Source organism: Epinephelus lanceolatus, chromosome 7, assembly GCF_041903045.1.
Source record: "Epinephelus lanceolatus isolate andai-2023 chromosome 7, ASM4190304v1, whole genome shotgun sequence".
Classification (NCBI taxonomy): Eukaryota; Metazoa; Chordata; class Actinopteri; order Perciformes; family Serranidae; genus Epinephelus; species Epinephelus lanceolatus.
The window spans coordinates 6363625-6390972 of NC_135740.1; the positions used below are offsets into that span (position 1 = coordinate 6363625).

Sequence of the window (27348 nt, forward strand, 5' to 3'; positions counted from 1 at the left end):
ATGGCACTAAGGTTCCAACAATCGTGAACAAAACCGGTTCAAGAACCAGAATTAATTTGGTTGAAAAGAGGTAAGAGTGATAAGGACTAGGGATGCAGGATAATATTGGCACATGACCGGTATTGAATGATATTGGCTGTGAAATGAAATATCGGAATCTGCCAACATGCTGATAATATCGGTACATTATCTGTATCAGCCAATATCGGCTTCAAAATGAACTGTCAGAATCAGCCAACATGCTTTTTCTTATTTTGCACAATTAATGAAGATTACATGAGATTAAAAGCTTTTTATTTCATGTCTCCATCTGCTGGTGGGCCATCACAATAAGAGTATGCATGCATAATACAATGTCACTTCTACAACAGAGGAGACGTGATGATCAATAAGTTAGGTGGGGAATCCATATTGGTATCAGATATCGATTAAATGAGTTAATCAGCATATCGGATATTGGGCAAAAAAAATCCAAACCAAAGAGAATGCGTGCCCTAATGTGCCTTAGGTCCAGATGTTCAGAAGGGTTCTGATTGAATATTGGCTCAAAAAAAAAAAAAAAAGGATCTCAAAATCAGATTCAATCAAGTAGCTCAGCTTTGGTTTGAGTCTAGATCAAACCTTTAGTATGTGCCGTTCGCAAATTTAATTATCCTAGGATAGTAAAGGAAGGGCCGGCCTTTCTTTCTCTATGACTGGCCAGTACTCGTTGCCTTCCTTTGTTGGATTGGTTATGTTCCGCATAAGGAGTGAGATTGGTTAGGGTTAGGGTAAGAATGTCAGGGTAAGTTAATTGAAGGCAGAGTAAGTGGGTGGGGCGGCTCATTCCTTCACTATCCTAGTGTAGCAGGGTGAGATGCTCATCCCCGCCCTTAATGAGAGAGTGTGCTTCCTTGCTCTCATCTCCACTTTGTAGCCAATCACCGCATGAGGGCACTCTATATGAGGAGGCTGTGTTCAGTCTGACTCTCTCTTGCTCGTTGGCTCCGAGACCGTCCACTTCCTGATCGCCTCGCTTCCTTTCCCCGCTGCCCACCTGCACAGGTAATGTAGCAGTAGCTGCCTGTACACATCTGGAAATTTGGCCATTTGCCTCACAATTTAATTAGATGGTTTGTTTGTATGTAGCTTCTTGCATTGCTGTCCCGGGCTGACGCTAATGATACGTGCCGTTCCCCTGAGCTGTCTGGCTGTCCTCCTCCCGCTGCTGCACAGCGCGAGCTCTCCTCCGCTCTCGCTCAGGTGATCAAACACCACCTGATCGGTAAGTCAGCCTGATGGCAATTGTGGTCACTCTCAAGTTCAGCCTTAAGTGAGATTTTAATTTGGTTTATTTGGGTGCAGGTACTACACAACGGAGGCAGCATTAAAGATCACTGCTGCTTTGCCTTGCTCTGCTTTGTGCCTCTCCTGACTTGCTCGTCTGGGGCTGCTGTTGCACGCTGCTTTGCGTCACTGGGCTTTGCTTGGTGTACTGTCTGCTGTGCCTGGCGCTAACTGCTTCGCCCTTCTTCAGTGGCACATACCCAAATGAATAGAAGGAACTTATTTTAGACCGGTTCCATACGCAACCACTCTGGTCTTAAAGTGTGTGTGTGTGTGTGTGTGTGTGTGTGTGTGAACTGTGGGGTTCGCCCTCACCTAATCTGGTTTGGATCTCTGATTTTGTTATTTTGTTTTGTTACATTTTCTTTGAGTTTATTTATGGTCCCCAGAGGATTAAGTTTAATGCATTGTTTTGATTAAGTTGTATTGTGTTAACTTAATTTCTGTGGCTGGTGACTTATATTATTTCATTCCTGATTTTTGTGAATTTTGGATTTCTATCGATTTGTGGTATTTTGATTTATTTTGTTACTGTTTTTTTTGGCAGTTTATATTTGTGTATTTGGGGGGGGGGGGTTAATTTGTAATCTTTTGGCTGCCAACCTTACAAGTTTTGTTTATTTAAGGTTTATTTTTGTTTGTTTTGGTTGTTTTTGCTTATGGTCATTTCTGAGTGCAACCCTATTAATTTTATTTCCCTCTTCCCCCTTCAGTTGCTGAGAGCCAAAGGTGGTGGTCCTGGTGTCCTGGGTGTTGGCTTCCCCTCTTTCTTTTGGTGTGCTGTGCGTCCCCTGGTCCTGGCTTTCCCTTCACTAAAGTGTGTGTGTGTGCGTGTGGCTGTCACGTGTGATTGGGGTGACCTTAATTTTGTTGGATCCCTCACACCCTTGTCGACCCATCTCCCTGTCGATAAGCCTCAGTACTGAAAGGTCCCCCTTTCCTTACATCCCTGTGTGGACAGTGTGTCTAGTGTGTTTTAGCGATGTATTTTGTAATAAAGCATTGATTTTTCTAAACTTGGAAACACGTCTCCTGCCTCACTGTAGAGCAAACCTGAGTGCCTTATTTGGGGTTTTGTAGATCTAACTATCTCCTTGGGCGAAACTCCCAGGATGGCGTTGTCCGGCTTGTCCTGGTTGACTAATTAATATTAATATTCACCATTAACTTGGTAACCTAAACTTCCCTCCATCCCTCCTGTTGCCACTAAAGCCATCTCTTCAAATAAAAATATAAAATGACCCCAAACTGGCTACTCTACCCATTGATCTTTACAAAGTTAGTAGCCTACATTGTAATATGTAGTCCGATTTAGAGGTCTGGTTATCCAGATTTGGCAATCTTGAAAAGTCTCTATCTGGATCAGGTTTATCCAATCCATAGGATTTCAAAATTTGGATCATTCCAGATTAAACTATTTCAGCAACTGAGGGTGACTGAAACTGAGATGATCCTTCAGCAAATTACACTGAGAATTACAAAGAGACAACTCCCCCACGCAGTCCCACTAGGTTCCTACCTTCGACCAACACATCATCATCATACTCACCCGCTATTCATAAACCCAGCCTTAATCCCTCAACCCTCAATCTTCCATCCCTTCACCCCTCAACCCTCATCCCTTCATTCTGCAGTCTTCATCCCTTGACCCTCATTCTGTCATCCATAACCTTTTGTTGGGATTCACAGGACCACAAATGATTTGTCATTTGTGGAAATATAAACTCGACACGTGAAGGCTTTTCTCTGCATGCTCTTTGTTCTTCAGACAAAGAGAGCTATTACTCTCAGTGAGACCACTTGTCAAACTTGATTGGACAGCACTTTACAGTGACATGCCCCCCTGTGATATCACCAAGCAAACTTCAGGAAAGTTGTGCTCTCTCAGACAAGTCTTTCTCTTGCTCGTGAGCTGTTGACCAGCTCACACCACCTCTGGCTCCTGGGCCTTTGACCGACCTAGGCAGACCTCTTTCTCCTGGGCTGCCAACAAGCTCAGACCATTGCTCACAGACTCTCTTAACCTGAACCAGAGAAGTTAGATTTGCAAGCACAAGCTTTGCAACTAACTTCCCAGCAACAAGGAGAACCAAGTTGAGTTAGCACCCCAGCGTCTACCTCTGCAAAGACCCTGAGCGACCAGCTTCCTCAGATCTTCACATTTGGAACAAGGACACAACAAAGACTGCTTCTGAAACCACAGCTCTTTCCAGCCTTCCTCTTCCGGCTAACAAAAGCAGCACACCACAAAGCGATTCTTTCTTCCATCCATTCAAGGATCGGTAATGTAACAACTGGGCATAGCTTTATCACAGCTGTACAGGCTAAGCAAGACTGTTTAACTTGTTAAAGCTAAGTGTTTAGATTGCTGCTGTCCACAGAAAATGTCTTGCAACATCTTGCATGCAACTAAACATCCTCTGCATTGCAACACATATCACATTCTCATAGACTCATTTACAAATAGACTTTAAACAGAGCTATACCCAAAGAGGCAACTCAAAGTTCCCGCTTCTCTTCCTTTGTCTTTGTCCCCCGATCTGAAGCCAGCTTTGATTCGGCCATCTTGTAGGTCTCTGTTGTCAGCCATTTTGTTTTGTAGGCCAAACGGCCCTTTGATTACCACACCTGCCTCAGCCATCAATAATTATTATTAATAATTATTAATTATTTCCAATAGCTAATTTGATACTTCAGTTGGAGATCTATTACAAGGTCAGGCCGTGTTAAGGCTTAAGTCCCAACAAATGGTGCCACCATGGTGCCTAGATCACAACACATAGTATCCCCTCTTTTATAGTATCACCAGAATCATGTTGTTACCAACATAAATGATGCCTCCATACAACGCCAAAAATTGTTGTTCCCAACATAAATTGTCCCCCCTTGCCCAGAATTGTTCCCAACAATTTCATCGATTCTTCTCTCAACCGTCATTGCTCAACCCTTCGACCCTCATCCCTTCATGACTCATCCATTCGACCCTTGACCCTCATCCATTCGTCCCTCAACCCTTCACCCCTCATCCATTCAACCCTCAACTCTCATCCATTCATCCTTAACCCTTTACACTTTCCTGCGAACCCATAATCCATCATATGCATAAAGCATTCGAAATCTTTATCTTATTGGTGTGGTTTTTGTTAGTGAAGTGACTGCTCATGCGTAAGGGTGTGGGTTGTATGGGTTGAAACTTAAGTATTAGTAGTATAGTCCTGAAAGGAGAAGTGTAAGCAAAAATTGTAAGCAGAGATAAACTGTAAAAATGTATAATTCTGAGTCCTTTTCGCACAACTCATCCATAGGGTAAAATACTGGATAGCGTGACAACAGTTAAGCAACCAGATGGCGGTGACATCATTAAGGATATCACAGTATGACAACCAATGTCTCATAAATGCATGGGAAAGCTAACTGAATTGGTTCTAATTGTGTAACTTTTATATTATTACAAATATATTGTTATAGTTGAATTGACAGTTAAGGGCATTCTCAAAAGCAGCAGGTGACAATGTATGTATCAAGGCTGAGTTAAAGCTGCAGTACTATTAATGATAATGCCTCCAGTTAAATTAGATTTTATAGGTAAAGCGGATGCAAAAGCATAGATTTCAAGTTGAGGAGAAAGCATTCTGTCATTATGTAAATCACCTTTAGAGTTAAATCAGTTGGAGGAGCATCAACTATCTGTGTGAAAATCATGTGTTGTCTTGCAGTAACATGGAGTACCCATCCACTATGAGAAAGCTCAGCATTTTTTCTTCATCTGCTCTTCTCATGTTCACACTCATTCAGTGTGTTTTATTCACTGCCCATACAGATATTTGTAAAACTGCAAGTTAGTTTTACCAAACTGATTTAAAACTGAGACCAATCAACAATGTTCTCTCTAGAAGATGGTGATTTTTACTGACATTTGGTCTCCACAGTGGTCAGACTTGGTGGTTAGCACACATGAACTTGTGTGCTACTTGCACTGCCAAATGATAGTTCAAAACCTTTTTCTCTAAAACTCTATCATGGTTAGCCAGTACTGACATGCCTCAACCATGATTTTTATCTCACTGGTTTATCTCACAAATTTTTATCCATCTCTACGCCTCCATAAGTATATTGTTTGTGAAGAGCAGTGTTGCCAAATCGAAGGCTATGTAGACGCAGAGCTGTGAGCAGAATAGCAGCACAGAACAGGAAACTTGATCTTTGACATGATGAATGATTTCCACAGAGCGATAAAGAAACAGGAGATGAAGACACAAATATGATTAGAGCTTAGCTTTGTCCAAAGCTACAAAAAATACACTTAGCAAAATTAGCCAGAGTTTTATTTTTAAGTTGCCAGCCACTGCCAGCATTTTTGATCATATTTACTAATCTTTCAAGACCCACAAGCAAATTATTCTGTGGGTATATACAAACAGTATATACAGGAAAATAAATAAGAGACCTTCTGTTTTTAAATACTAAACATTTTATTCTATTTTATTCCATTTCTTTTTTATCAACACTTGAATTTGTTTATTTTCGTTAAAAAAAGAAAAAAAAACATTGCAGACAAAAAGCTGAGAAAAATGCGTTTTTGTCAGACAGTAATTTTCAAGAATAAAATAAATTTCTCAGTTACATTTTTTATTTTTTCTCATTTCCCTATGTCAGTTTGAATTGTTAAGTGAAAATAATAATAGTAATAATAATAACAATAATAATCTAAGGTTTTCTTTAACATGGTCCTAATCCTCCTTGTATCTTAGACACTCAAGCGTTGGAGAATATGGTCCAGGTTGAAAAATACCAAAGTTTCCCTTTAAAGATTATAACTGTATCATAAGGTAACTATATGCTGGAAAATGCAGCTGAGATGACTGATGGAGTTGTAATAAAATGGGTTGAGTATGACTAATAAGAAAAGTAATATTAAAATACTTCTTGTGACACTGCGGCGACTGTCTGTTTTAATTGCGCTACTCTTCCTGAACTCTTTTTACTGAACTCATTCTCTTCCCCTTGCCTCTGCTTTTGTCTTTTCCCTGACACATACGCTTTTCCACTGTTTCCCTTGCTGCCTTTCTCTCTCGACATCCCTATATCTCCGGGGAAACGGCAGAAAACAAAACAAAAAAGTCTTTCCATAGCAGTGCCACCCCCCACACTCCAGGCTGCCACACTTTAACACATGACAACAAAGAGCCAATGCATTCTGAAAGTGTCCGTCAATGAAAACAGCTTTAAATTGCCTGTGTGTGTGTGTGTGTGTGTGTGTGTGTGTGTGTGTGTGTGTGTGTGTCTGTCTGTCTGTCTGTCTGTCTGTCTGCCTCCTAGCTTAATTGCATGGGTGGGTGGGTATGGACAGATGAACCTTAGAAGCTGAGAAAATGAAAGGAAAATGGGTTTATTTGGGGGCCCAGCTAAAACCCATATTATTCAAAACTGCAGCCACAGAGCAGCAATCTATCAGATGAGGTTTTCAGATGAGTTTTCGTATTTGAAGACTTTTCGACCATTAAACAAAAGCTCCTTTTGTATGTGTTTTTGACTGATGGACTTGAATGTTCAGAAAGCCTTTAACTTGTAGGAAACCTCAAATCTCAACGTTGTTACTTATGCTCACAATGACCCTGATAAAGGATCAAAGTCATTCATGGGTAATACATAAAATGATGTATTGTGCCAAGTAATCACACACTGTAAATGGTTTACCACAGTGATGCTGCAGTTTATAGTCTGGCAGTGTAATATTGTACAAAAACCAGATGATGCGGTATTGCTAGAAAAATGACTTTTCCCTGACTAAACATAGTGAATCACTGTTTTTATTGACCAGCTGTCCTTTCGTAGGACAATCAAGAGATCACGTTTTAAGAGGAAACACAAGTCATTTGTATGAGCTTTAACTGAACTGAATGGGAGAGGAAAATAATCCCAGAAAGGAAGTGTTAAGCACTGAACGACCATCCATCCATATTCATCTGCTTATCCAGGGCCAGGTCGCAGGAGCAGCAGGGTGAACAAGGTATTCCAGACGCTTCTCTCCCCAAGAAAGTGTTTGAACTCTTCCTGGGGGAGGCATTCCCAGACCAGATGAGATATAGTATCCCTCCAGTGTGTTCTCTAATGGTAGGCACCCAGGAGCCATCCTGATCAGATGCCTGAACCATGTCAATTGGCCCCTTTTGATGCACAGAAGAAGTGGCTCTACGCTGAGCCCCCTCTGGATGTCTGAGCTCTTCACCCCATCTCTAAGGCTGAGCCCAGCCACACATGGAGGAAATTTCATTTTGGCTGCTTGTGTCGGTAATCTCATTCTTTTGGTCACTACCCAAAGCTCATGACCATAGGTGAAGGTCGAAGCCAAGATAGACTGGTAAATTGAGAGCTTTGCCTTCCGGCTCAGCTCCCTCTTTGACACCAGCATCACTGCTGACAGCGCACCAAACTGCATGTCCATCTCAAGCTCCATTTTACCCTCACTATTGAATAAGACCCCAAGATACTTGACCTCCTTTGCCTGGGGCAGCTACTCACTCCCAACTCAGGGGGGACAATCCACCATTTTCCGGCTTACAACAATGGCCTCAGATTTGGAGGTGCTAACTCTCATCCTGACAGCTTCACACTTGACCACCCTAATGCGTGCTGTAGGTCATAGTGTGATGAAGCTAAGAAAACCACATAATTTGCAAAAAGCGGAGAATTCTGAAGTCTCCAAACTAGACACTCTCCTCTAGGGATGTTCCTGGCGACTGAATGAAAATTTTGATTAAGACTAGTCGACTAGTCTCAAAAAAAGGTCTCAGCACAGTGTACTCAGGCTCAACATATTCCATTAACTTCCTGAAGTCTTCACTTTCAACAAAGTTAAGTGGAAGCATATCTTGCAAGGTCACTGTCATGATCGGCTGCGTTATGTTCTCAGACCGGGTGGTCTGAGTGTGACATCCAAATGCTTGAGCTGAATGTGGTTGCACATTGCTCCAGTTGAGTGATTATATGCCATTTTTTTTCTGACACAGCCTACATGCTACCTTGTTTTGATTTTCTGGATGGCCCTTAGAAGTCTATGGCTGTGCTAGCAGCTATGTAAGGTTATATTTTGGCACAGTGGTGGTTTAAGTTAAACATAATGCATGCTCACATTATGAGCAGTGACAATGCTAACATGCTGAGTGCAGTGATATAACATTTACCATCTAAGTTGAGTGTGTTATGCTAACATTAGCAAGTCCTCTTGTCTCTCTCTGCCTTGTGTGAATGTTGTCTTTATCTCTTTGTTTCTGCTTTGCTTGAGTTTTGTTTTGTATGTGTTTGTGCAGTCTGTCCTCTTCCAGGTCTACATGTTGGTCATGTGGCTCAGGTCTGTTTGGCAACACCTGAAGCTGGATCCCTTTCCTTCTTATGTTTACGTATATCTTTAGTTTTGTTATTCTGATTGTCTAAACTGTAATTTTCCTATGTTGGTCTATTCTGTGCACATAGCATCTATTGCAAGTCTGCCCATCCAGGGAGAGGGATCCCTTCTGTGTTGCTCTTCCCAAGGTTTCTCCATTTTTGGATGGATGCACTGAGAGCAGACAGGTGTTGGCAATTGGAGCAAAGAGGAAATTAGCAGTAAAGTTGTCAAGTGGTAGTGAATGTACAGCATGCATTTCAGTGTGACCATGGATACATGCTGCTTCTCCTCAAGACCCAGGTAAAGACACCATGTCTTGCTTTCCAGGCTGCTGGGTTAAGTGAAGGTGGTTAACCCTGAGGAGAGCATTAACTTCTGTCCTAGAGGCAAAACAAAGTCCCTCCTGTGCTTCCCCACCACAATTTGAACTGCTCGCACCTGGTGAAGAATGCCCAGCAAAGGCTTTTCTTCCTCAAGAAACTGAAAGAAGCTGAACTCTCCTCTCAGCTCCTTGTGAACTGTCAGTGCATATGGTATACCAGCTGCACAGCACAGAACAGAAAGGACTTGGCCCAGGTTGTAAAAACAGCCCAGAGGATCACAGGAGCTGCGCTCCCAGACCTGGATGCTGTGTATGCTGGACACCTAAAGAGAAGAGCCACCAGCATCAGCACTGACAGAACCCACCCAGGATACTGCCTATTTGTCCCCCTACCATCAGGGAAACGCTACTGAGCAATCAGGTCTCAGACTAACAGACTGAGGAACAGCTTTTTCTCCAGAGCAGTAGCCTCCATCACCCCCACACCCTAAATGTCTGAACCAAATTCTATGGCAATCCATTCAGTAGATGATGCATTTAACCCAAAACCAGAAATGTCAACCTCATAGTGGAATAAAGGAAAAGTCCTGATGTCATGAAAGTTAGCAGAGATATATGTACATAACAGATGTTGAGATATTTAACAGGAAACATGAGAATTTATTAGGATTTATCCTCTGGGCAACATGGATATCTGAACCAAATTAAATTAGTTGTTTATTTTTTTAGATATTCAAAAAGCCAAATATATGAACCTTGTGGTGGCACAAAATGAAGGGGATTTCCAAAGTCAGTAAGATTCATTTTCTGGGATGAATGAAATTTGTCCGTCCAAAATTTTTCAGTCCGGACCAAAGTGGTAGACCAACTGAAAGACATTGCCATCCTTAGAGGCATGCAACTAGCATGGCTAACAAGTTCACTCATTTTTTTTTTTTTCACACAGATCTTTTGGTCAAGGAACTGCTCAAACTACAGACTGCCAAGAAAAAACAAAACAAAAAAAAAACCTCATCCATCCAAAAATCTACCCATTGTGTAAGAGCTAGATAGTAATTAAGTCAGATTTTATTTATATGGCCCATTTTACTTTACTGGATATAGATACAGAAGAATAATAAACAGAAATAAACAGCTTTAAACAGAAAAGACACATATACAAATAAAGAGCATGTAAATAAATTACACTGCCTATAAAGGGAAGGCAAGGTGGTAGAAATGGGTTGTACAAAGCTTTTTGAAGCAGTTCATGAACTCAGCTGATCTGACAGAGGGGTGGGAGCTTAAAGGGAGCGGGGGATGAGTAACAGACCTTCGTCAGATGATCTGAGTGGCCTAGACGTGGCATAAGGATGTAAGGTTCGGAGATGTATGAGGTAGGAATACCCATACACATATATTCTGTACCTTGAGAAGAGCAAATGAAGGGATTTGGGATCTACGGTTGGATTTGGCTAACAGCCTGGCTGCAGCGTTTTGCACCAGTTGCAGGTGGGAAAAGGCTGCTTAGCAGACTAGCTCTTATTTGTGTTTGTCTGCACATACACCTGGTACAAAGTTGGTATACAAACTTGTTTTGTAAAAACAATCAAACTATTTCTCTGTATTTTTTCTTTTTTGTAATAACTTTAACCAGCAGCTCCATGATAGATGTTTCGTAAAACACAGAGCACGTGGAGCAACATGTCATGAACGTGCAAATGTGGTATTTAGTTGGAATTACGCCAGTATTTCCCTGTAATGGTCCTGAGAGATCACTTTTTCCATAACCCTGTTTATACTGATCTAAATTAAAAACTATAATAGAGAGAGCATGATTTTTTGTAACAGAAAGCTTAGGCCTCTGCCTTCCCCATCATCAAGTCATTACCTTATGTTACCCTACAGGCTTTGCAAAGGTAGTATTTCACCGTCATTACGCCAGAATTTCCCGAGGAATTTCCCCGTAATGGCAACGGGAGATTGTTATTTGCATAATCCTGTAGATTTAAAATAAGAATCACAATAGCTGTAACAGTCATTCTTTTTGCAGCAGAAAGTTAAGCCTTCTGTCTTTTTATATTGTGTTGTTTGCTAATAATGATGTCACTGTGCCACATTATGTGTCATGCAAAAATGCACATTGGCGCCAGATGAATGGATTATGAATCTCTCACCTCTCACAACGCCTTTGCACTCTACTTTGGGGTGTAACGGTACACAAAAATCACGGTTCGGTACGTACCTCGGTACACAAGTCACGGTTCGTTTTTTTTTTTTTTTTCGGTACAGTAATGAAAAAAATAGACAACTATTAAATATCTTTTACTTATTGGTAACCTTATTAAAACATACCACCACAGCAGTTAACTCTTTTTACACAATTTTTGAATGAAACAAATATATATAAAATCCTGCTTTTTCACATTGTTTGAATGAAAATAGAAATATAAAAGTGCAAAATAAAATCCTGCTGTTTTTTAACACATTTTTTGAATGAAAAATATAAATATAAATTTCTGCTTAAACAATTTTACTCAATTAAAATAAAAAGTATAGTGCAGCTGGTCAGCTTTAAAGCCTGCTCAGATTCAGTTTTACTAGGAACTTACTTAGCTTTCCCACTTTGTTAAAGTGCAGTAAACAAAACATGCTTATATCTGAAGTGGAGCAAGACACACATACTTTGTGAAGGTTTTGCATCTCTGTGTAGTAATTTCGCATCTTTTTGGGGGTTTGCATCTCCTTATGGCTGTTTTGTGTGTCTTTGAGGTAATTTTGTGTCTTACTGTCATTTTCTGTCTCTTTGTGGTCGTTTTGAGTCTCTTCCTGGCCGGTACGTGTTAATTTGACATTTGACATTTTGCAAATGAAGGCCAGGGGGCCCCTGACACTTTGGGCCCCTAGGCCCGTTCACTAATCCATCCATGGTGGGAAACCAGATGGGTATCATGTGGTTCTGAATTTATTAATAGGTAGGTGTTTTTATGTGAAGGCAGGTGAGATATGTATCAGGTGAAGAATCTGGAAACTCCATATCCAGTTCCCAGCCAACATTTGTATGTAGGGCCCATCGGGGTAGTAAATGGGCTTAAAATGGGATTGTCCATGGGTTCCATATTGGCCTCAAGTCAATTTCCAGCATGGGTGGGTTTATCCAAGAAGGCTCTAAAAGAGATGTCCATTTTGGGCCCATACCGACTTGGTACTCAGGTAGTGCTGGCATTACTCATGTGGGGTCCACTAGGGCTGTACCCAAATATTCTGATATTCGAATATTCATTTCTATGGGTAGGTATTCGTTATGAAAATTTGGTATTGGATATTCGTTTTTTTTTTTTTAATTGACTTTTTTTTTCTTTACATATTTTTTTGGTGCTAAATATAGTCTTTTTGTTGTTGGTAAATGTAGGTTATCAATAAAAATCAATTCAACAAGTTCCTTTTGGAGTGCGTGACACAAGTGTGTTTTGAAAACGACCGCGGACTGTCACCTGCTCAACGCATCAGTACCTTCGGATGCCATGACAGTAATAGCCAATAATGTCAAAATATCATTTACAGACCAATTTAACAGACGATCACTGCTGCCCGACCTGCAGGTCCATTTGCGGGTCCCGCGGGTTACGGGTCGACCCGCGCATCACTACTCAGCTCAGTCTATAAAGGCTGTACAAACAACAGTAAGGCTATAGACATTATATTCTATTCAGGCCGGCAGAACCAGCAGCGCATCGGCTCTACAGTGCACAGCACTGCTGATTAACCATTTTTTGCAGCACAGAGTGTCTGCCAGCAACCAATTACTTGCAGAGGCTTCCTACAACTTGCTTCAACGGTTCCGATTTAATCAGAAGAAAAATTAAACAGGATGACTAGCCAATGTGAAAATCAAAAGAAAGCATTAGGGATGTATCGGCCGCCGATATTAACAAAAAACATGCATCGGCAATGGATTGGACTGCATGGAAAAATGGATAGTGGCATGGAAAGCTGTTGTTTTTTTTCCCAAGACATTGCTGCAATTCCTGCCAGAATAGTAGCATGAAAAGAAGTTGTTGTTTTTTTTACCAGTTGCTAATATTATTCCACGTGGTTTACACACAAGGGTTTAACTGCAGTCTAACAGTGGATTTCTACAGTGTAGGTTTAAAATGTATTATTTGGCCACTGATATCACCACAGCAACACAAGACTTTTGAATTGTACATGATCATTACAATGACAATACGATGATGATAATTATGTTCCCCACAGTAATTGTTTAAGTTTACAGTATTTTATTTACTTTGGATACACATTACTTATAAATGTATTTTCATTGATTGGCTTGACATCCACTTAATTTCAATATGTTTCATTTCTAGTTAGAAGATCACTACTGTGCAATCATCTTTTTTTCACAGTTGTATTTGCTGTATGAGAGCTGTGGGAGGAGAGAAGGTGGTTTGCAATGGAGATGTCTTTGTTTTTGGAACCAGTGCTGAAAACTTGTACAAGAGAAAACCAGCAGCCAAAGCTCACCAATCACAGCTCTGTAGTCCATGTGATAACTCAGTAGCTGCCGCATTACATTTTTGATGAGGCACACATCAGTTCCAGTCAGCTTATGTAGCTACATGCAACTAGAAATCCAGCCAGTGGAGAAGACTGCTAGCACTAGTGCTAGCTTGGCTGCCACTTTTGTTTATGTTCCTCTCATATCTCAAACTGCAGCAGTTGCTTGATGTGATGTATGGGCTCCACTTATATTCTCTTTGTACAGGAATGGCTGGTCTGTAGTTTCTTAACTGGCAGCTTGAGATAACAGGAAGAGGTGGTGTTAGGTGATCATGATGAGCAATAAAGTCTTACTCTGACCCCATCACATATCGACTTTGGTCATGGACTTTCCACATCGCAATATGACTTGCAAGGTACCCTAGGTATGTTACTTATATTGTTGTCCCACCATATTTCCCCATTAAACAATAACAGTGACCAGTCGTGTGTCGTGGCCCACCAGAATTCACAGACCAGGTGCTGGTGTTTGACGACTTTGGACTGAGACCAGATTGGGATGAGAGCCTGACCAACTAGAGATATGGTCTGGCCACACGTGTCACATTCAACTGCAACTGTCTTACATTAAGTGGCAACCTCAAGGGTTAAACAATTAAGCCGATGCGGAAGTGCTAAAAACTGCAGTTCTTCTAATGGCCACTTGAGGCTGGCTCCAAAAGCGAGTCAATCCCTATAGACTCCCATGTCAAAATGGCCAACTTGACAGCATAAATAAACATATATATATATATATATATATATATATATATATGTATACAGTCAGGTCCATAATTATTTGGACAATGATACAGTTGTCATCATTTTGGCTCTGTACACCACCACAATGGGTTTTAAATGAAACAATGAATACCTGCTTAAAGTGCAGACTCTCAGCTTTCATTTAAGGCTTTTTTCAAAAATGTAGTATGAACCGTGTAGGAATGACAACCATTTCTTCACACAGTCCCCCGACTTTAAGGGCTCATAAGTATTTGGACAAACTAACATAATCATCAATTAAACAGTCAGTTTCAATACTTGGTTGCAAATCCTTTACAGTCAATGACTGCCTGAAGTGTTGGACACATAGGCATCATCAGATGCTGGGTTTCTTCCCTGGTGATACTCTGCCAGCCCTTTACTGTAGCCGTCTGCACTTCCTGCTTGTGTTTTGGGTGTTTTGCCCTCAGTTTTGGCTTCAGCAAGAGAAACGCATGCTCAGTTGGATTCAGGTCAGATGATATGACTTGGCCATTGCAGAACATTCCACTTCTTTGCCTTAAAAATGTCTTTGGTTGCTTTTGCAGTATGCTACAGGTCAATGTCCATCTGCACTGTGAAGCATCGTCCAATGAGTTTTGAAGCATTTGGTTGAATCTGAGCAGATAATGTAGCCCCAAACACTTCAGCTTTCATCCTGCTGCTCTTCTCAGCAGTCACATCATCAATAAATACAAGAGAACCAGTTCCACTGGCAGCCATACATGGCCATGACATAACAGTACCTCCACCATGCTTCACTGATGAGGTGGTGTGCTTTGGATCATGAACAGTTCCTTCCCTTCTTCCTTCTCTTGTCTTGCCATCATTCTGGTAGTTGATCTTTGTTTTATCTGTCCATAGTATGCTGTTCCACAACTGTACAGGCTTTTTAGATGGTTTTTGACAAACTCTAATCTGGCCTTCCATTTTTAAGGCTAACCAATGGTTTGCATCTTGTGATAAACCCTCTGTATTTATTCTAGTGAAGTCTTGTCTTGCTTACAAGAGCAGCAGGATGAAAGCTGAAGTGTTTGGGGCACCATTATCTGCTCAGATTCAATTAAATGCTTCAAAACTCATTGGACGATGCTTCACAGTGCAGATGGACATTGACCTGAAGCATATTGCAAAAGCAACCAAAGACATTTTTAAGGCAAAGAAGTGGAATGTTCTGCAATGGCCAAGTCATATCATCTGACCTGAATCCAACTGAGCATGCGTTTCTCTTGCTGAAGCCAAAACTGAGGGCAAAACACCCAAAACACAAGCAGGAAGTGCAGACGGCTACAGTAAAGGGCTGGCAGAGCATCACCAGGGAAGAAACCCAGCATCTGATGATGCCTATGTGTCCAACACTTCAGGCAGTCATTGACTGTAAAGGATTTGCAACCAAGTATTAAAACTGACTGTTTAATTGATGATTATGTTAGTTTGTCCAAATACTTATGAGCCCTTAAAGTCGGGGGACTGTGTGAAGAAATGGTTGTCATTCCTATACGGTTCATGCTACATTTTTGAAAAAAGCCTTAAATGAAAGCTGAGAGTCTGCACTTTAAGCAGGTATTCATTGTTTCATTTAAAACCCATTGTGGTGGTGTATGGAGCCAAAATGACGACAACTGTATCATTGTCCAAATAATTATGGACCTGACTGTATATAACATATATAATGACTGCATAGGGGGGTTAATATAACCCACCCATTTCAAATGCTTAATGTTAGACATAATCAAGGGTGTGGTGTTTTTAGTGACAAGCTGTCTGTATATACTGTCCTCAGGCTCTCTCTGTCAACCCCAGAGCAACCCCTCACTGTTCCACCCTCTTGTCCAAATATTGGGTGCATTCCAAATTGCATACTTTTTTTTTACTTTTAGTATGTACTGCAGCTGCCCTTAAAAAGTACTTACTATTGCATGCAGTATGCACACAATCGGGACATACTACTTTCTGATAACATTACGCCCTGAACTTTGAACATTTTGCTTTTTTTTTAATCTATAACGTTGGAGATAACACAAACGCCACTCACCAAGTTCTCCAGAGATGGAGATCAACCAAGTGTGTGTGTGTAGTCTAATTTTAAAGTTATGAGTGCACAGATTGTAGATTCCAACATATTACATTTGTGACAGTGAAATTACATCTGCATTTCTCTATCATTGTTATTTTTATAGTTATGCCCAGTTGCTGTTTGTAATTTTTTGAATATTTTCTTCACGTAAACAATCAATATTCCTATTATTACTATTCTACTGGTCATTAGTCACTTGAATGCGCTGTCATCCGTCATTGCGACTTCTGACAGCTGTCAATCAGCTCCTTTTCTGGCATACTATTTAGTATGGTAGTATGGATATAGTCACTTCTGGTTCCAAAGATCTAAGATGACAATGGCCAAAATGCCAAACTCAAGGCTCCAAAACATTAATCAGCAAACTAATGGGTGATGTCAAGGAGGCTACACTGTTATTATTTATACAATCTATGGTTCACATCTGCATTACCATGTATTTTTGCTTAACCAGATTAAATATCCAGATACAGATCAAACATTATACCAGATGTAAACAGGGTACAAGAGGGTCCTTTAGTGAATTTGGCAACACCCTTCCCAAGAATTGGGAGATGCAGGTACTTAGCAATGAGCACAAGAGTACAGGCGGCTATAGAACTACCAAACAACTTAGGAATGTCTCATAAATTTAAAGTGAAAACCTTGAATTTGATGCTGAAAAAGACGCTCAGAACCATTGGATGAGGGATGGGTAGGTTGATGGATGAACTTATGATTGAATAGATGGTGGATACAGAGATGGATGACTTAGACACATGGAATGCTGTACCGTAAACTAGATTCTCTTTTATCACGTTTACTGTGTGTCTTAGTATGCACTCATATATTTCCTTGTCATGTTACACTGTATCATGACCACATACACTCATTTCTCATCCCCCCTCTGTCTCAGTCCACTGCTCTCCCCTGTTAGACCTCTTTATCTGGCCACTTTTGAGATCTAATACATTACAAATAACTCCCTCTTTAAACTGTAATGTGTGATGTAATTTTGTGGGATACTCTGATTCAGCTGTGTAGCTCCATCCATTTCTGTCACATTTGATTACTTTGCCTATAAAATCCATATAATGGGTACTCAGACAAACAATTTAGTACAATTTGTGGGCTGAATTTGTCATCATTATAGCATAAAGCTAAACTCTATTGATCCCTGTGGGGACATTGGGTTGTTATAGTAGTAGATAATAACAGGATACAGCAAAAATTGCAATACACTCCAAGCAAGAATAAGGGAAAATGTACCACAGTACCTAAGGCCTCACAGTTTTACATGTCAGACAATGAATTCCTAAGTAATGGTTCTTCCCTGGTGAAAATGTTATGGGAAAAGGATTTGTGAGAAGAGGTTTAATAACACAAATGGTAGAAAAACCCTGGCATAGTTTGGTAGATATGTAAAAGTAGCACTAGGGAACCTAGTACCTCTCAGGCACTACAGAATGAAAGTGACTGATGATAAATGAAACAGGAAGTGGCAGTTATTATGCAAAGAAGAAGTAAAGAATCCTGCAGTCTTGAATATTCCACTAACCTTTAAAAATTTGTTATTGGTTGGTCGGCCATCATCATTAGTACTTATAGTCCACAGAGTCAAAGTCTGGTCCATTAAGACCAAAACCTAATGCCACAAAAATAGCGTCTTTTCATCCACAGCTAGCCTTATCAATAAGGCCCAGGACTTCCATTGACATGGACTCTTATCCCCCCTATTGACTCCATACACTACAAGTGGTCACTACAGCAGACAGCTATTCAAAAGCCATGTTCTTGTATATGCATGGGTTTTGTAGTCAGTCACTACAGTGGACCCAGTATCTTATGTCATACAGCAGACAAAGTTAGTGACTAACCAATAAAGAAAGTGATTCTCAGGAGCTGATGAAAGTAATTCAGGTAAGCAGGCAATTACTTGCCAATACGTTAGTCATAGCAACTTCATAAGGAAACAATATGTGATGACTGACAGATTGCAAACATCTCTCAAAGCACAGTTCTTTTTCTGTCCAACACTCATAGATGAAGCTGAAATATGTCAAAGCCAGAGCACCAGAATATTAAATATTGAGAAAGAGCACCACAATCGAACACCGCAGTCATAAAAATGCCCACACCACAGCGTCCTATGTGATTATGGCCTCTCCAAGAACCCAAGCATTTACCACTTCCAGCAAAAAATGAAAAAATAAAAAATAGAATTTAAAAAAAAAAAAAACATGGAAATGAGCAGAACACCACAGCTTGTATGTAGGATGCCATCCAGGAGCGGAGGAGGAAGAAGAGCACAGAGAATGCATGGAGGGAGAGCAAAAGTGGGAAAGAGATAGAGTGAATATGGGCAAACATATATAAAAATTAAACAAAACAGCAGAGAACTAAATTTACAAATTAAGAAAAATTACAATTTTGAGTATGTTACCTCATTAATTTTATATGCAAGTTTAGCATCTCTCTGTTTTACAACACCAGCATACTAAATATATTTCATATGGCAGGACAGACTGCAAAACATTCTGACTATGTAAACACATAGTGTTTTTATTCCTTTTGCTTGTATTTACATATCAGAGAATTAAATTGCTTACTTGGAAATGTCACATGATTAATGTCTGGAAACATTTGATTATCACAGTCGAGGTGCAATGCCCATAACATTAGCATGGAAGACAAACAAGTCTGACTGTATCTTTATGCTTTGTTCACAAAGAGCAATAGCCATAAGCAAGTACAGGATGGACAAAAGGAGGGAGAGAAGGATCTTGAAATTTTAGCATGTTCTGTTTCAAAGACCCTCTACTGTGGAAATCTCATCCTATGTTTATGTAGTGAGGACTGAACAGACCCTGAAAAACAAGCCCATTCTCCTTCCCAGGGCAGTTCATTGCTACGCTTTAGGCCCGTTTCCACCGCAGGAACTTCGGGTTAAATTTACGGGGCCAGGGCCGTTGGTGCGTGTCTCCACCGCAGGAACCACCCCCTAAGGACAGAGTTCTGGAACTTTTACAGGGGCTAAACAAGTCCCTGCCTCGGAGTAGGTACTCACAACGGCCCCGAAAAACTCCTGGCTGGGGCTTGGGGATTACTTGGTGCTGATTGGATATACTCAAGGCAGAATGTGACGTCAACAGAAAGCAACAAAATAGCCGGCATTTTTAAAACTCAGCAGACGAGAGTTAGCTCGTTCATAGCTTCCACCGGCATGTAAACAAACTCAAGAACCAGTCCGTGAAAAACATATTTTTTTCCGGCAGATATCTTAGTTACAACATGATTGAGCTAGCAAAGCAGTTTTGTGTTGCTATGTGTGGTATTTATTCAGTTATGGGGAATCATGATGTCTAGAAAGCATCAGCTGACAGGGACAGCTAACAGCAGCAGGAAAGCTAACATCAGGACGTCATCTGTTAAAAGCCTGTCGGATACGACATGAAACTACTCCAGTTAGCTCAATCATGTTGTAACTAAGACATCCGCTGGAAAAAATATTTTTTTCACGGGCCACTTTGTGAGTTTAGTGAGTTATTACAGACACCGCCATTGGCTAACAGCTAACAGCGTCCCTACGCCACTACGTTGTCCCGGTCAAAATGGTCGCGCAACAATTACATCACATCCAGAGCCCGGTAACTTTACAGGAACCTTCCTCCTACTCTGCTCTCTCTCAGTGGAGACACGGCGGTTGAGAGGGCAGAGCGAGAGGACGTTCCTGTAGTAGTTCTTGCCCCCCAGATAGTACCAGGAACTTCTTCAGTGGAAACGGGCCTATTGTCACGCCCCTTGGCGTGTGATATCAATGACAAAGGCACCCTTGAGGAATTAATCCAAAAAAAGTAAAGGCATGGTGCCTGTCTTGTGTTACATTATTTGCTAATATATCACTTCTAACAATTTTGTCCGGTGATAATATGCCATAACTGTGCCTATTTTTTATATTTTTTGGCTTGCTTTGCACCCTAGCCATAAGTCAATCGGTTATACCAACAATATTTGGCAACTATTTTGATAACTGATTAATCTTTTTACACAAAAACGTTTCTTCAGTGTAAGGATTTGCTGCTTTTTTTTTTTTACAAGACTGTAAACTATCTTTGGGTTTGGGTCTGTTCAACGTATTCTCATAGAATGGTTCATATGATATCCTATGAAAAATGCATGGACAACAGTTTAGATGATAGCCTACAAATTTGCACCCAACTAATGACATTACGTCCATTACATACAGTTACATAACTAATGTAAAATTATGACGGTATGGTTTAGGCAATAAAAGTTACTAAGCTTAGGGTTAGGGTTAGGGTCATACATTAAAATGACTCAAAATTCACGCAAAGTTCACATCCCAATACATGACTCCTTGGGAAGGTCCCGGGCGAAAGTCCTTTCTGTTGTGACTCATCCACCACCCCAACCTGCCTCCTTACATGTGCTCAAGACTGCTTCCTTGTTTACTGCCATCAGCACATTGGTCACGTGATTGCAATATGTGGGTTATGTAATCAATATGTAAGGGAGCTGCTGCTTGGGAGAAGGTTGAGCCTGTGACTGCAAGATCCTATGAAACCAGTGCAAGCTCCAAAATGGTGGTGCCCGGCTGCTAGATTCCAAACACAACTTCCACTTCTCTCTCAAGAAAAAACCCTTTTCTGCACTTTACAATTTGGATTATCAGATCCTTCCAACCTGGAAGACCTGGAAGAATACATCAATGAGTGCTTCAACTGACTCAGCTGACTATGAGCAACATACAGACCATGATCAGGATCGCATGTCATCCACACCACACAACAAGACATTCAGAGCATCCGACTCCTTTCATGACTCCCTGGACAAAACTTTGCTTTGCTGAGGTCAGTAAAATTCTCATTTCCATAAACAAATATAAATAATCTCTCTGGACTAGATGCACAAATAGGACTAATTCAGGTACTGCGCAAGGAATTCCAACATCTCCGCAGAGGCCTAAAATTCAGAAAGCAATAAAGAGACACACTGACTAAAGAACACAAGTCACGCAGCATGAGAGACAATCTCGTTTTTTGTGGCATTCCTGACTGCACACAGGATGACAACCCCTAACAGCTGATAAAGGATTTCATGACCAATCACCTCAAAATCTCCCCGGACTTTGTAAAAGACACTACATTCCACCAAGTTCACTGTATAGGACCTAAACACACCGCAAACAAACACCCCTGTCCCATTGTGGCAAAATCTGAACACTTCAAACAAACTACAGGTACAGCCTCACGTCAGGTAACTTAAAGGCATGGACTATGGGCTCATTGATCAGTTCCCCGGAGAAATACTGAACAGATGCAAAATCCTACTCCCACTGTGAAAACAACACATGCAGCAAGGAAAAAAGGCATCATTTCAGTCACCAAACTCTGCATTGGTGGCTTTTTCTTTTCCTTTTTTGGCTTCAGGAAGAGCAGTATTCTGTGTCTGAAGAATTTTCCAAAACCAAACACGTAAGAGTTTAATTGATTAAACAGTGTGTTCATCCATCTTTATATAAGCTGTAAATGTTAGCATGTTCGGCTAACTACCTTACTATCCACTGTTGTAACTTAGTGTTTTAGTCCATCAACTGAGGCTGCTAATTTTCTGGCTGAAACAAGCAACTTCAGTCTTAAGGGCTGTCCACACTAAGAACGCTAACTATGACAATAACGTAGGGCTGGGCGATATGGCCTAAAAAAAAACTCAGATTTTTTTCACAAAAAATCCGATTCACGATTTAAATCGATTTTTTCTCCTCCTAGTTAAAAAAAAAAAAAAATTGCGGCCTGGTAGCACATACCTGGAGTCCAAAACTTTCAGCATGTGAATAAACCCTGGCTTTTCCACGGTAGCCTATATATGGGCACCATATCTCTTGCAAAATACATGGCGACTGCATCTGTGATCGCTTTCCACCGGACCCCTTTCTTATCATACAGCAGTGTTTCCCCTACCATCATACTGGATCACAACAGAAGTCATTTAAGGTTACCTTTACTATAGAACAGGTCTATATCTTGTCCTTTTATTAAACAAACTAAATAGCCTTATGTTACAGGCTGAGCCTGATGTGTGTGGCTTGTGTGTGTGTATGTGTGTGTGTGTGTGTGTAGTTGATCTAAGAGGTATAAGACGTTAGTGCGCTGGGTGTGGTGTGTGACGTCAGATGGATGCGCCCCAGGAAGAAAGTGAGGCATGTGTTATGTTGTTTACATCGAGCAGCCACAGTGAAGAAGCCTACGCAGTTCTGCATGCTGTTTTTGAGTTATTTCCCTCTATGTAAAAGTCAGACACTGATGACAGAGGCTGTGCATCATCCCTGCAGTGCTGAAAATAATTGTTTATGTGTTGTTGCCACAACGAGCTAACACAAGCTAAAGGAGCTAATGGTCTTCGGAGGTCCCTTTACTACGGTTCGGGGGTCTGCCAGCTTGGTGTTGGTAACACTTAATTTATCTTATTTACACAACGGCATGTCATTTATGTCCCTACACGGTGCGCGTCTAAAATCCTCCTCTGCTCTTTGTGTTGCGCACGGCGGAGTTCGGCCCTGATGCGCACACACACACACACAGGTGAGCACACAGACACATACACAGGCGTGCACACAAAAGTGCTGAAGAACTCGTTCCCTTTCTCGAGAAGGAGTTCTTCCCCACTCACTGCCATGTTGTTTGTGTGTCAAGCGCGCGGGGGGGGGAGGTATGAGCCCACTCTGAACTACGGGAGCCCAGCGTGGAGTGGCAGTGGCAGATTTTAAAGAGAAACTCGATTTTCATTAAAACAAATCGGCCTAAACTACAAATTCGAATTAATCAATAAAATCAATTTATCGCCCAGCCCTACAATAACGATGTGAGCATTCATACTGATAGATGATAACGTTCTGTAAACAGTGCAAGCACATGCTGTGCACTCCAGTTGCCTTTTCAATTCAGATGGATTTTGATCGGTCGACTGCATTTCCATCATTTATCGAATCACTCTGGAAGTGATCCAGTCGATATCATTTATCACTGTTTTGTGGTTTTAGTTGTGGTTTGATCTAACTTTCAGAACCATATATTTATAGTTATTGTTCTTGGTGTGGACGGCCTTTTACTCTTTTGGCACAATATCATGTATGTAGCCATGAAGTATCAGCATTAAGATGCCTCTTCAGGGTTTTTGTTGTACCAAAGTCAACAAGTACTAGAAAAGAGAAGCTTCCCTCTGTCTACCTTTGTCTGAAATCAAGGACCCATAGCAGTAGTAGGCAAGTATGGGGGGAGAAGTTCGACTGCTATTCGAGTTGCCTTTTAAATCCACATCTTTTCACGTTACCCATGGAGGCTCACATTACTGTGATCTGTACATGAACCACTGAATCAGGTTGGCTAATCTGGTTTCATGTAACTCACATAAGCTACAACTACCATTCCAAGGTGCCGATCCTAAATTGGCATATAGACCCAATTAGTTGCGCTTATACCATGCTGCCTTCTGCCTGACACTAAAGACCAGTATGACCAGTATTAAGCCTCCATCAATAGTTAGTAAAATATCAGCCAGCCTGATGGGTAAGCTTACTGTTTATGGATCTCATTCTCATAACCTGGCATTAAACTCTAATAGAATGTGCAACCAGACAAAATAAATGTTGCTTTTTATCTGTAAACACAATCCTTAAATATAAACTGTACATTAAAAGGATTTCAAATGATGTGGGAGGGCTCTTTTAATTCATGGTATTGACACACTCATTTATGACAGTCTGTAACGATTAACACTGATGGTGATCCAGTCCGCTTTGATGGCTCTCATTCATGTTACACTAATGTAGACTTTATCACCACTATAGCCACTCTGACCTTTGAACCTCCTCTTTCAGCGACAGTGCACATTTGCAAATGGATGACTTGGCCCGGTTTCCGCGGCACAATCGCCGGCATTTCAATCAGAGCTCACTTTGAAGATTTTTTTCTTGATATTTTTTTTTTAATCCATTCAGTCTTTGAAATGTGTTTGAAATGAATATCCCCCTTTGTTACTTTGATCTAGTCTCTCTGCAGTATTGGCTATTGTTACAGCCAATTGTGCCATCCATTCACAGCTATACACTTCTGTGAGTAGCCAAGCCTTGATGAGGATGAGAGTGATTGCTTGGCAAAGCCACACACACACACACACACACAGGTTTCCTTTTGTCACATTGTCTTTCACATACACACACACACACACAGACAAAAGTTAAAACATGCATGAACACACACTCATGCACCTACAAACTCATGTTCAATTACTGTATTTCATGTTATCCATTTGTATAGCAGTCGTTACAGTAATGGCTGTCATGTTGAGTCTATTCAATTAAAAGCCACATAAAAGCATCATCATTTTCTATTCGCTCTCTGTTAACAGGGCCATCAAGGACAGACTCACATACCCACCCACACACACATGAACATACTACATGAATTCAATTGAATTCAATTCATTTCTAACTATTAGAGGCAAAATTCATGACCTCCTGCCCTCAGATGGTAGGCCTACCTATCTAACCTCAAACACAGCTGTAGAACCTAATATATATTTAGATTGCTTCTCCCCAATTTCTCTTCAAGAACTGACCGCAGTGATTTCTTCATCTAAATCATCAACGTGTCTCTTAGACCCCATCCCAACTAGGCTACTTAAGGAGGTCTTTCCTTTAGTTAACACTCATATATTAGATATGATCAATATATCCTTATTAACAGGCTATGTACCACAGTCTTTTAAGGTAGCTGTAATTAAACCTCTCCTAAAAAAGCCCACCCTGGATCCAGAGGTGTTAGCCAACTATAGACCAATATCTAATCTTCCCTTTATGTCAAAGATCCTTGAGAAAGTAGTCGCAGACCAGCTGTGTGATTTTCTCCAGGATAATAATTTATTTGAGGAATTTCAGTCAGGATTTAGAGTGCATCATAGCACTGAGACAGCTCTAGTTAAAATTACAAATGACCTTCTGATTGCTTCAGACAAAGGACTCGTCTCTGTTCTTGTTTTATTAGATCTTAGTGCGGCGTTTGACACAATTGACCATCAAATTCTACTGCAGAGACTGGATCACTTAATTGGCCTAAAAGGTTCAGCACTAAGCTGGTTTAAATCTTATTTATCTGATCGTTTTCAATTTGTTGACGTTCGTAATGAATCATCCTTACGTACCAAAGTTTGTTTTGGAGTTCCGCAAGGTTCTGTGCTCGGACCAATCCTATTTACTCTATATATGCTTCCTTTAGGTAACATCATTAGAAATCACTCTATAAATTTCCATTGTTATGCGGATGATACACAGTTGTATTTATCGATGAAGCCAGAAGAAAGTAATCAATTAACTAAACTCCATAACTGCCTTAAAGACATAAAAACTTGGATGAGCACCAATTTCCTGATGTTAAATTCAGACAAAACTGAAGTTATTGTTCTTGGCCCCAAACAACTCAGAGACTCTTTATCTGATGACATAGTTTCTCTAGATGGCATTGCTCTGGCCTCTACCACTACCGTAAGAAACCTCGGAGTAATATTTGATCAAGATTTGTCTTTTAATTCTCATTTAAAGCAAACCTCACGGACTGCATTTTTTCATCTGCGTAATATTGCGAAAATTAGGCCTATCCTGACCCGAAAAGATGCAGAAAAATTGGTCCACGCTTTTGTTACTTCAAGGCTGGATTACTGTAACTCTCTATTATCAGGTAGCTCTAGTAAGTCCTTAAAAACTCTCCAGCTAATTCAGAATACAGCAGCACGTGTACTAACAGGAACTAAGAAACGAGATCATATTTCTCCTGTTTTAGCTTCTCTGCACTGGCTCCCTGTAAAATCCAGAATTGAATTTAAAATCCTACTGTTAACTTATAAAGCTCTAAATGGTCAAGCTCCGTCATATCTTAGAGAGCTCATAGTGCCATATTATCCCACCAGAACACTGTGCTCTGAGAACGCAGGGTTACTCGTGGTCCCTAAAGTCTCCAAAAGCAGATCAGGAGCCAGAGCCTTCAGCTATCAGGCTCCTCTCCTGTGGAATCATCTTCCTGTTACGGTCCGGGAGGCAGACACCGTCTCCACATTTAAGACTAGACTTAAGACTTTCCTCTTTGATAAAGCTTATAGTTAGGGCTGGCTCAGGCTTGCCCTCTCTCTCTCATCCTATTACTGCATCTTGCTAACTCGGCCATTCTGGATGTCACTAACTCGGCTTCTTCTCCGGAGCCTTTGTGCTCCACTGTCTCTCAGATTAACTCATATCGCAGCGGTGCCTGGACAGCGTGACGTGTGTGGTTGTGCTGCTGCCGTGGTCCTGCCAGATGCCTCCTGCTGCTGCTGCCATCATTAGTCATTAGTCACACTTCTACTGTTATTATACACATATGACTATTGTCACACAAGTATACTGTCAGATATTAATACATACTTTCAACATATTGTACCACAGTAGCCAGAACTATAACTATAATATTATTACTTTCATTAATGTTGTTGTAAGCTACTGTCATTACCTGCATCTCTCTCTCTCTCTCTCTCTCTCTCTCTCTCTCTCTCTCTGTCTCATTGTGTCATATGGATTACTGTTAATTTATTATGCTGATCTGTTCTGTACGACATCTATTGCACGTCTGTCCATCCTGGAAGAGGGATCCCTCCTCAGTTGCTCTTCCTGAGGTTTCTACCGTTTTTTTTCCCCGTTAAAGGGTTTTTTTTTGGGGGAGTTTTTCCTTATCCGCTGTGAGGGTCTTAAGGACAGAGGGATGTCGTATGCTGTAAAGCCCTGTGAGGCAAATTGTGATTTGTGATATTGGGCTTTATAAATAAAATTGATTGATTGATTGATTGATTGATACCTGCAATGAAAGAAAGAAACCTGTCAGACAAAGAATAGTCCACCTTGTGAATCCGAGATTATTTTGTTTTTTTTACACT

The 27348-nt window shown here is 40.8% G+C and overlaps 1 protein-coding gene across 1 annotated transcript in view; it reads left to right on the forward strand.

The window, feature by feature from the left end:
* LOC144463844 (uncharacterized) overlaps positions 1-27146 on the forward strand; it is a 156314-nt gene extending 129168 nt beyond the window's left edge. Inside the window, exons 3-4 of the mRNA XM_078169611.1 lie at positions 1129-1264; positions 25596-27146. Of these exons, the coding sequence (XP_078025737.1) occupies positions 1129-1264; positions 25596-26545 (1086 nt within the window). The 3' untranslated portion in view covers positions 26546-27146. The remainder of the gene's footprint in view (positions 1-1128; positions 1265-25595) is intronic.
* Positions 27147-27348: the final 202 nt, after the last annotated feature.